This window comes from Megalobrama amblycephala, linkage group LG1 (genome assembly GCF_018812025.1).
Source record: "Megalobrama amblycephala isolate DHTTF-2021 linkage group LG1, ASM1881202v1, whole genome shotgun sequence".
In the NCBI taxonomy this organism is placed as follows: Eukaryota; Metazoa; Chordata; class Actinopteri; order Cypriniformes; family Xenocyprididae; genus Megalobrama; species Megalobrama amblycephala.
Genome location: NC_063044.1, coordinates 16,264,580 through 16,276,070, shown reverse-complemented (window position 1 = coordinate 16,276,070; position 11,491 = coordinate 16,264,580). Strand labels below are relative to the sequence as shown.

Here is an 11,491-nt window from a genome sequence, read left to right as displayed (position 1 = left end):
TCACGTGATCAAGGTTTCTGGACGCTGATTGGCTCAAGTAAGGCACCTTGTATGCGTGAACCCCGAAATACAGAGTGAGAGATTAATAAAGAGAGGTTAGAGGGACAAAAAAACGATGGCCTTTTTTACAGTTAACAACATGAAATTTTTGTTCGCTTTGTATTTATAATGATGTTGCAGCTATATGCAGAAGCTGTGCGCGCTCGTGACTCTTTAGCTCTGCCCAGGGCTGAAGCCCCAGGGCCCGCAGGTAGAGGGGGCCCGTGATTGGCTGGAGGAAATGAGATTGACAAGTCATAGGTGGTTGATTTGTGTCTAATAAAATAATAAGAAAAAATGATTGGAAAATGTGCCTGACTGATAAATCACCGTCCAATCAAAATCACTTTACAATTCGCGCCATGACATCGGGAAACGCCTCTTTGCGTTATGCTATCGCATGTAGACTAGAAAATGGGAAATTGGCCTTTATTGCTTGTTAAGCCTCGCTGGTGTTCAAAATGACAAAAAAGTGATAGTGCTGTGCAAAAAAGGAAAAATAAGCTTGAAAGGGAGAAAAGGGATGCTAATCTTACAGCAAAAATTCCAAAACTAACTAACTAAATAAAACATCCGAGCCAGTGGAAGACCCCGCGTGCAGCGGCAGCTCATTATCTTCACCCACCGACACCGTCGCCGATCTGCGTGCTTTACACGTTGAAGAAGGTGAGATAGCAGCTGCAGCAAGTTATTATTCTTATAACGAGTTAAGCCCTATTCGGATGGTAATTGTTTCTCATGAAAACGTAAGGTGTTTTCAACATAAGGGACGAGTCGATTGATTTTATTGCCGTTTGAATTCAGAATGTCAGTGTTATTCTCTCATCATCATCATCACCCGTGTAAAAATCCCGAATTAACTTCCCTACTGTTTTTTGACGAACACCAATGTCGTGTGATTTGTCTCCACTATCTGCCTTTGAAGCACATCCTTTCAGTTGCAGTTCTGGTGCCGCCATCCGTACAACTCGACCTCGACACATTCACATCACATGTTAACACAGCGGAGTTACTCACGGGACACTGCACTTATTCGCAATCACAAAAGGTCTTTATTTGCATGTGCTTTAAAGCCCTGCCAGTTAAACATGTCATTCGTGTGCTGTTCTGAGATGCGCTTTTTCTGACCCCATACACCCGAAGCGTGCACACACACTTAAGCCTGTCAAACAGCACCTGACTATGGACTTCATCTTTCGCGTCTGATTGCGCTATAATACTGTCAAATACACAAAAGGTTTACATAAACACAGTTGGTTATGTCTGAAGTGAGTTGAGAAAATGGGACGCGTGCAGGTCTTAAAGTGACAGCATCCTAATAGTTAACATGCGCGGACCCTTGTCCTTAAAGGGATAGTTCACCCAAAAATTAAAATCCCAATTTCATTTTTGGGTGAACTATCTCTTTAAAGTATTCATGGTAAAGTAATCATTGAGGAAGTATGACTGAAGTATGACAAATATTTTTGCTGCTTTTGGCAACCTGTTTGTTTGGAGTTCATATCCGGAGTTAATGCATTTGTTTTTAATGTGTTAAATAGCATGGAATATTTAGTGTGCTTGTGCTTATATAAAATGATTTGATAAAATGAGATTTGTAAAAATATAAAAATAATAACAATTAAAAAAAAAAATTCTTGTGTTACAAGACACTGTGGCAATCGGATGAAAGGGGGCCCTTGGTGTTGCTGTAGACCCAGGGCCCAATGTGTTCTTAATCCGGGCCTGCCCAGAGCTACCCACAGCACTGACGGCAGACACACCTCCAGGAGCTCAGCTTTTTTCGGAAAGACTCTGTACAACATTTATCTTTTAGAAATATGATAAAACTAAAGAGTTTTCAGAGATTAGCCCCTTTAATATGGCTGTCCACCTTGACTGTATGATCAGTTCTATCTTTGACAGCTCTGATGAATTCATGTCTCCAGTCATCAATTGTTGTTTTATGTAAAATTCAAAACTCAAAAGTAACCAAGCCAGTTCCCATCTGTCATGATCACCAGTGAGAGTGCCCTATCAGCCACTAGAGGGCACTCCATCTTGGACTCTTGTTTTCACCCCTTGGACTACAATACCCATACTCACTCCTGGACTCATTACCTGATTGTCATTGCACCCAGCTGTTTTGTGTTTGTTCATTAGTGTCTGTCTATTTAATCTCAGTTGTTTCTGTCCTCAGTTGTGGTTTGTTGTATTGTTACGTGCACCGTTTTGTGTCTCTGGCTTTTTGTTTTTTGTGGACTGATATTCTGGATTATGACCTCTTGCCTGCCTTTGGAATTACGTTTCTGGACTCCCCAATAAATACTTATGCTGCATCTGGATCTCAACATCTTGTTCTTGTGTGCCCGTGACACCATCCTCAAGTTCCTTTTCCTGCAACACACGTGACAAACTGAAAGTAACAAATAAATGGAAAATAAACTCTAATATCCTAAAGACTGCTTTTAATATTTTTTTCAAAATCATTAATATTATTTTAACAGAAAAGACCTTTCTGGATAAATAGGTTACTGTGTGGCTGTGGTAGTTTGTTTTGTGTTTGTACAGTTATAATGAGATCCTCCCGTGGTGCTGGATGATGGTACGGTCCATTGAGATAAAGGAGAGGGTGTTTTCCTGTAGACCTCAGAGAAGGGGGTACATTCCAAATACAGAGTAAGTGATGGCATTTTTTTCTGTCTGTTTTTTTTTTGTTGTTGTTTTTTTGTTTTTTCATAAAATCACATTGCTTTAGGTTATTATAATTTGATTTTGTCTTCCTGGAAGCACCCAGTATATATGTTTCAGTTTGTTTCAAAAAAAAATATACATTTTATCTTTAAGATTATTTCTCTATACATTTAAAACAAATCAGTGAATTCATGTTTATAAATTACTATACAGAAAAGCAAATGGCCAAGTGTATAGCTTTTGTCAAGCATGTGATTTTTGTTGTGTGCAACTGTACATATTAATAGTTTATCTCACTAAATAAAAAAAAAAAAATAGTAAGCACTAGTTAGGAAAATGTGATTAAAAGTATTATTCATGAGTTTTCTCATCTTATTTCATACTTGGGTATTACATATGTGAAATGCTGAACAGAAAGTAGAGTAGTTGTGAAGGATTGGGTGGAGTTTGGCAGTTCATTCCACCACAGAGGAACAAGTCTGAACAGCAATGTTTGAATGGAGAGGGCAATTAAAGATACTGTATTTGATAAACAGTTTAACCACTTTAGCATAAAATCTGTGTACTAAACACCTGCAGTCCTGAAGCTCAAAAGTCAGCACTGCATCATATGGAAGACATCACAGTGATAATTATTTTTATTTTTTATATTTATTATATACTGTGTGGATTCCTCTATGTCAAACAGTATGGCTCTAACAAAACCGAGGTTATGGGTTTGAAGCACAGAAATGATTGAACTGATAAAATGTATACCTTGAATACAATATAAGCCACTTTGGATTAAAGCATCTGCCAAATGCATAATTGTTATTCACACACAGAGTCTGATACTGTAAACGGAAGTCTAAGAAGCACAAAGTCCAGTGAACATGGATTTAAAGCAGTTTAAAAAGTGTCCAAATACTTCTGGGGACCACTGGATATGATTTACTGTTTTGTTATTGCAATATCTCTTGAAATATGCAGGAAATGTCTGAACATGAAGACACCCTCTGTGATGAAAGCAGTGATAGTGCTGAATCAGACAGCAACATGGAACAACCACCCTCTCTAGAAAAAAGTGAGTTAGTTAATAATCATTTATATAGTATGTATAACAATTTATGGGTAAATATTATTAATGACTAAATAGTAATTGTACTTTAGTATAAATTGAATTTATGTTAGTGGAAATAAAAAAAATGCTTATGTTTATTCATTTAAATTAAATTGACAATAAATAAAAGTACAATTTGATAAAATAAAATTTGATAAAATGCAATAAAATAAAATTTGATAAAATCAAAGTTTATACACTGATGAGTCAAAACATTATGACCAGTCACAGATAAAGCGAATGTCATTGAACACCTGCTGCAGGCCGCATATTAAGTTCTGGGTAAATTAGATGGTAAGCAAACCATCATTTCCCATAATCAACATGTTGGCTGCAGGAGAAATGGGCAGGAATGAAGATCTAAGTGACTTTGACAAGGGCCAAATTGTTATGGCAAGGTGACTGGGTCAGAGCGTCTCTGAAAGCTTTCCTGTAGCTCAGTGGTTAGAGCATGGCACTAGCAATGCCAAGGTCATGGGTTCGATCCCAGGGATTGCACATACTCAGATACAATTGTGAAGAATAATGCAATGTAAGTCGCTTTGGATAAAAGCGACTGCCAAATGCATAAATGTAAATAAAACGGCAAGGCTTGTGTGTCGCTCCCACTCAGCAGTGGTGAGAATTTACCAACAGTGTCTGAGGGTGAACAAACCACAATCTGGCAAAACCATCAATGAAGGCTATCAACGATGCATCACACTCAGCAAGTAATGGGAGCAATGGTCAAGAAGATTCTTCAAGCAGTGGAAGAAAGTCACCTGGTCCAATGAGTCCCATTTTCTTTTAAGCCGAGTTCAGACTGTGCGATTTTAGCCCCGATTTTGGCTCGCCGGCAGGTTTTGTGAAATCGCAGACAAATGCCCGGAATCACAGGCAAATCGGTGCTCTGTCACGCGAGTGACAATCACGCAGTGTGAATGAGCAAAGACGCGATCTGAGAGAATCGTCGACGAGTCGCCGACACCCGTGAGATATTTGGCATGCTAAATATCTGGACCTGTCGGCGATTCAAAATCCTGCTGTGTGAAAAGTGTTATGACTGAAAACTACATCGGCGATGACCGACAGCCAATGAGAGAGCAAGATACAGAGCAGCGGGGAGTTCGGGGAGGAGTTATAGACCACAATATCAGCAAGCATGGCTTTGTTTCAGATAAACATTACAATTCTATCAAACAGAAACAAAACACAAACATTTGCTTGACCATCCGCAACAGCAGCACATTGAAAAGTTATGTTTTTAGCTCCAACTCTCGTTGCAGAACATATCCTCCTCCATATTCTTCTTTTTCCCCCCTTGTTTTCGCTGCAAAAAGGCAATTCGTATTTCAGGCAATTTGTATTTCAAGCTTCTTGTGGGTTACTATATTTAATAATAATCCCAGTCTCACATGAGAACTCTGGCCACACTCCGGAGCAAAAGGGGGCAGTAATGCACCAAAACGCTGGATGCCAACCGCCGTAAAACAAGAAGAAGAAGAAGAGAACTCCGGCATGATATCGCGTTGTTTCCTTGTCACGTCTCGCGTGTGTTTGGTTGTGAAACGTAGTTTGCGTGCCAGACAGAGTTGTGGCGATTCTTCCTATTGTAAAGTCATGCAGTGTGAAACCTTCTATCGCCGATCCATCGTGCAGTTTGAACACAGCAGTGACTGAATGCTGGCCAAGATAGTCATGCAGTGTGAAAAGAACAGTGACCCGACTACTTTGAAAATCGTGCAGTCTGAACTCGGCTTTACATCACATATACGTATGTACATGTTCACCGTTTAGTGTGATGTGATGGCTCCACAATCACTATGGGATGATGACAAGTCTGTGTAGGGAGTGTGATGCCCTGGACAATGTTCTGCTGGGTGTTCATAATGTTTTGGCTTATCAGTGTATATTGCAGAATTCTAAGAAAATGGTCATAATTGCAAGGTGACTGAGATGGCAGTAATGTCTCTTTTTTTTCTTATTTACAGAAATCATTAAAAAACTCCTGCAAAACTTGGGTTTGACAAAGTACTATAATAAAAAGATCACCTTGAGTAATGTGCTGCAGATTGGAAAGGACAGCATCACGGATGAGGATGCCAAGACAGTTTTAGATCTGCCATGGCTGATTTTGAAGAGACTAATGATGCTAAAAACAACAGCAAGGAGTATTAAGTTTTCCTCACAACATAGGGCAGATGATGATGATTCAGACTGGGAGGATGATGATGATGATGATGATCAGGAAATCTCTGAATCAGATGGTGCTCAAGTAAACCCTTTAGACATTTTTACTGCCCTATTTCTTTGTTCTGACAGTTTTCTTCAGCAGGAAATGATTTTAAAAATGTCCATGTGTCAGTTTGCTGTACCATTGCTTCTTCCAAACAGTCATGAGAACCAGATCACACTTATGCTCTGGGCAATGAGAGGCATTGTGCAGCAGTACAGACCACACTCACTGACAGATGCAAGTGGATTTGTGGAGGAAAGAATTGTTCTGTCAGACTTGCCATTAGTGTCTTTTGTAAGACTAGGTAGATGCAACATTTCCAAGTCACATATTTTGAACAAGTTGCTCAGCAAATCACAACAGTCTACTGATATTTTTATACACCATAACCTGGATTGTGGTGACATCCCAAAGAAAATTGCAAAAGGTTTGGTTGAGATTAGCTGGTATTTTCCTTGTGGTAATACAAACATAGATGTCTTTCCTGAGCCTGTAGCTATTGCAAACTTGAGAGGTGACATCCAGAACTTTGAAAAACAATACTCCTTCCTTTGCAAGACATCCACCGCAGTGTTTGTGTTCTTTGAACACGAGCTTCCAGATACACGGTATATTTCAGTCGCCAGTGAGGATTTGAAGCATCAACTGTTTTTGGTGGGGGACTCAAGCAATCAATATACAAGAAATACAGCTAAAAATCTTAATCTGAAAAAACACAATTTCATATTTAAAGAGAAGCAGAATGAAGCAGACTTTGTTAAGAAAATTCGGACCAAGATGGAAGATGCAGTTGAGAAAAACCAACACAGAATATCAGTTGTTCATATGGCTGAGACTGCACGAGAGTTGGGGATCAAGGTGGATGAGGATGTTGAGGAATGTCAGAGATCCAAAAAAAGGGCAACTGAAATCACATCAAAAATTACAGATACAGAACAATTCAAGAAGAAAGAGATGCCATTGCAGGGAGAGATTTTAAAGATGTTGGCTAAGTTAGAGAAGGAGGAATGCAGATTGAAGAAAGCAGGGGATCAGAATATTGAGATGTACAAAGATCACATTCAGAATGAAAAGCTGAAACTGAGAAAGCAACAATATGAAAAAGACACGTCTGCTACAATGAACTCCTTTATCCAAGCAATATCATGCCCAAAGGTGGAAAGATCTTATTTCCTAAAATGGATGAAGATGAATCTGGAGAATCTTTCTCGCGAAGTATTGCCTAACCTCAGAAAGAAATATAAAGAGAAATGCAGTGTAAATGTTGTCTGTGAAGACAAGGAGGACATTGCTGAGCTTGACAGAAAGATTTCAAACAGTTCTTTGGGAATTGAACACTTCATTCGTGAGATGGGTCAGCTTTATGAGGCGTCAGTCTATCACTCAAAACAAGAAAACTCCCAAAACAAACTGGAGCACTTGCCTCAACTGTGTGCTGAACTACTTCTGGATGGCTTCCCTCTAGAACTAATTGACGGAGATGCTTCCAGTATACCTGTAGAGTGGGTGACTAGTGTGTTTTCTGAATTAAATGCATTAGTGAAGCCTAACAATAAGATTGTGGTGGTCACAGTTTTAGGAGTCCAGAGCTCAGGAAAGTCCACCATGCTAAACACTATGTTTGGAGTTCAGTTTGCTGTAAGCAATGGAAGATGTACCAGAGGAGCATTTATTCAGCTTATCAGAGTGACAAACGATTTCAAACCAGTACTCAACTGTGATTATTTACTAATAATTGACACAGAGGGACTCAAATCCCTTGAATTAGCAACACTTGACAACAGCCATGAGCATGACAATGAGTTGGCTACACTTGTTGTTGGACTGAGTGATGTTACAATCATCAACATCACCATGGAGAACTCCACTGAGATGAAGGACATTCTACAGATTGTTGTCCATGCCTTCATCAGGATGAAAGAAATCGGTAAAAAACGCAAGTGTTTGTTTGTACACCAGAATGTTGGTAATGTCTCAGCCCATGATTCAAACATGAGAGATCGCCAGTTTCTGTTGAAGCAACTGAATGAAATGACTCAAGCAGCAGCCAAAATGGAGAACAAATTGCAGTTACAGAACTTCACTGATGTAATGGAGTACGACACTGAGCATGGTGATCACTACATTCCAGGTTTGTGGCATGGAAATCCTCCAATGGCACAAGTGAGTACTGGGTATAGTGAGTCTGTGTATGCACTTAAAAGACATTTAATTGAAACCTTCAGATGTTACAAGTCAGGGAGTATTTGTGAATTTCTTGAATGGACCAAAAGCTTGTGGAATGCTGTGAAATTTGAGAAATTCATCTTCAGCTTCAGAAACAGCATGGTGGCTGATGCATACATCAAACTGTGCACTGAGTACAACAGATGGGACTGGGCAATGAGAAGGGAAATGCACACATGGACATTAGAAGCTGAAACAAAAATACTAAACCATGGAAAATTTGAAATCCCTGATAAGTGCACCATTGAAGATGTCCACTATGTTTTGGTGAAAAATGCAGAGAGTGAGCTCTCAAAAGGTGAAAAGGGAATTATTGACCAAATCAAAGCATACTATGAGCAGGGAGAGGGTCACGTTGAACTTGTGGAAAGATATCGGCAAGACTTCATAAATAGTGCCAAGTTTTTGAGAACAGAGATGTCAAATTCTATAGAAAGAAAACTTAATGCAGCTTGTTCACGTCGATATGCAACAATCAAGGTGGAGAGAATCAAGAAGACATGCATGGATACAATGGAGAAGAAAGTGCTAGATTTGCTTGAAAACTGTCGGAAAAACAATTCAGACATGTCAGATGAAAAACTGGATAAAGCTTTCGAAAACATGTGGAAAGACACTGTCAAGACACTCTCATGTAGAGGGCTCCAACAACAAGATATCATGGACAAAACCTTAAATAATTTGAGGAAAAATCTTGAACCAAGAGGAAGTTCAATGGCTGAAAACTTGGATAAAGTAAAAGATTTAAATGCATATAGCCATGATAAATTTGACCTGAAAATCAACATAGACAGTAAACATTCTCCAGATTGGATGAACAGGTTTCAAGAGATGTCAGACAGACTAATTGATGATTGTAGAAAATACGTGGAGGAAAAGCGTGCAAGCAAGGTTGATTATGATGACACATACATTAGGGAAATTCTGAACCTCATTGATGAGAATCTTAAGGCTCATGAAAATCTCAGAATCACAGAAGATGTTGAACTGTCTCTTAAACTACACATCTGTGGCTTCACTGGGAGAGAATTTGAAGATATTCACTATCAGTTTATCCAGGACAATGACCCACTCATAGGTTTGGAAAGGTTTAAACAAACATATCATTCTGGATTCATAGACCTTTTCCATGAGCGGGATCAGTGTCAGAAAAAAGCTGATGAATTCCTGAATAACTGTCTGAAACCTGCTGTGCAAACATACATTTCTGAGATCTTGGGCACAGAAATGGCTGAAGTGATGCTGACCGGTGAACATGCATTAGTTTTTGGAACAAGAACAGCTTTTCAGTATTCAGTCTTGAAAAATCTTCTTGATGAATTTGAATTTAAACTATATGCACATTTTAATGTGGATTATGAATATTTTGTGAAATTATTCATTTCTAAAAAGGTCACAGAACACTTTTCAACAGAGAACAGAATGTCGAAACTGGAGGAAAGTCTCCTCGGTGTGGTCACCAGAGAAATAATGCTGGCCATCACAGATTCAGAGCAAAGCACAGAGACTAATGACATTAGGAAATTCACACAGAGTATTTGCAAAAAACTTGAACACAGGCTTGTGTTCCCTAAGGATGCAGTGGATGCATTCCTGTCACTGAGCAATGTCAATGAGCAACAGTTTGCAAAAATGTTGAAAAGTTCTGTGGAGGAAATGGACCAGTCGTTGAAGAAAAGTTATAAGGCAACAGATATTCAGAGCATACTGGAAAAATTACAAACCAAACCAGAGGATGTGTTGTTCAGACGGGTGTGGGGATGTGGGAAACAGTGTCCGTTCTGTAAAGCACCATGTGAGGCAGGTGGAGTCGCTCACACCAAACACTTTGTCTCAGTCCACAGACCACAGGGTCTCAAGGGCTACATACATCGCTGCTCTGGAAAATTATTAACTGCCATCTGTTCATCATCAGTATATAGTGAATTACGTTTTAGTTGCACTGACACAAAAGGTAAGTGGCATCCATACAAGAAATACAGTGACATCTATCCAGACTGGGAAATCCAGCCCGACCCCAGCATTGAAGGTTCAGCCTACTGGAAATATGTGATGGCAAATTTTAATGAGCAGTTTGCTAAAGAGTACAATGCGAAGCCTGCAGATATACCTTCATCCTGGAAAACCATTACTAAGACCCAAGCAGAGAAAAGTCTAAAGTGCACTAATTAACTAGCACTTCTCTGCTTTCTGTTTGAGTTTGTGTGGTGCATGAGCAGATACTTTAAACCTTTCAGTTTAACATTTAATATCAACGTATTATATTGTTCATTTTATTCAGAAACACAGCTTATCACATCTCTATGCTGATGATACTCAGTTTTATCTTACGGTTAAAACAACAACTGTTCTGTGTCTAATCGGTGTGCATGTCAAGTCATTAAATGCTGGATGAATTTGATAAAACTTAAATAATGGATTTTGGCCAAACAGTTCTGTCTTTTGGCATTGTTAATCAGCTTGGTCCTCTCTCTTCTAATGTTTTTTCGATCCCACATTGTCTTTTGATAAACAGATCAGTGCCGTTGTGAAAAGCAGTTTCTTTCTATGAAGGACCTTGAAACTGTAATTCATGCTTTTATAACATCAAGTTTGAATTACTGTAATTTATTCTGTCTGGGTCAGCCTAAAATCATCTCTGGATCTGTTGCAATTGGTGCAAAATGCGGCAGCCAGATTATTGACTTGTCAAGTTCTGTGTTTATTTTAAGATTCTGCTTTTTGTTTTTAATGCTTTACATGGTTGTGCTTTCCAGTATATTTGTAATCTCCCTACCTGCATCCTACGTCTAGATCTCTTTAGTCATCTATTCAATTTCTCCTCTCAGTCCCTTGTTCACATTTTAAAACTGAAGGCGACCATGCTTTTGCTGTGGCTGCTTCTAGGCTCTGAAATAATCTTCCCCTCTACATAAGACCTTCCCCTTCTATTTCTATGTTTAAATCCTCTTTGAAGACCCATCTTTGTTCTTTATGTTTTAATTCTGTTTGAGGGTATACAATTTTCATTTGTACTTTTGTTTTTTTTTGTTTTTTTTCTTGATTATGTATGTTTTAAGTTTTGTTTTACATTTGTTGAACAGCTCTTTGGTTTCATCATCTGTTGTTCTTAAATGTGCTTTATAAATTAAACTAACATGTCCCTAAAATAAGCTTTTACTTTGAAAACAGAGGAACAAAAACATGTGATTCCATTAATGGGTGGCAGTAGTTTATTTTCTGTAAGCTTACATGTGACT

General features: G+C 38.8%; 1 protein-coding gene across 1 annotated transcript; it reads left to right on the top strand.

The window, feature by feature from the left end:
- The first annotated feature begins 3,675 nt into the window (after positions 1 to 3,675).
- LOC125277500 (up-regulator of cell proliferation-like) lies at positions 3,676 to 11,491 on the top strand. The gene is made up of 2 exons (XM_048206247.1): positions 3,676 to 3,775; positions 5,782 to 11,491. The coding sequence occupies exons 1-2, from the start codon at positions 3,676 to 3,678 to the stop codon at positions 10,422 to 10,424; spliced, it is 4,743 nt and encodes a 1,580-aa protein (XP_048062204.1). The 3' UTR covers positions 10,425 to 11,491.

Excerpts from the sequence above, each read along its gene's own strand:
- LOC125277500 (XM_048206247.1), top strand. The coding sequence starts at position 3,676 with ATGCAGGAAATGTCTGAACATGAAGACACCCTCTGTGATGAAAGCAGT. Across the intron at positions 3,776-5,781 it reads ACCACCCTCTCTAGAAAAAA|AAATCATTAAAAAACTCCTG; the intron begins GTGAGTTAGTTA and ends TCTTATTTACAG.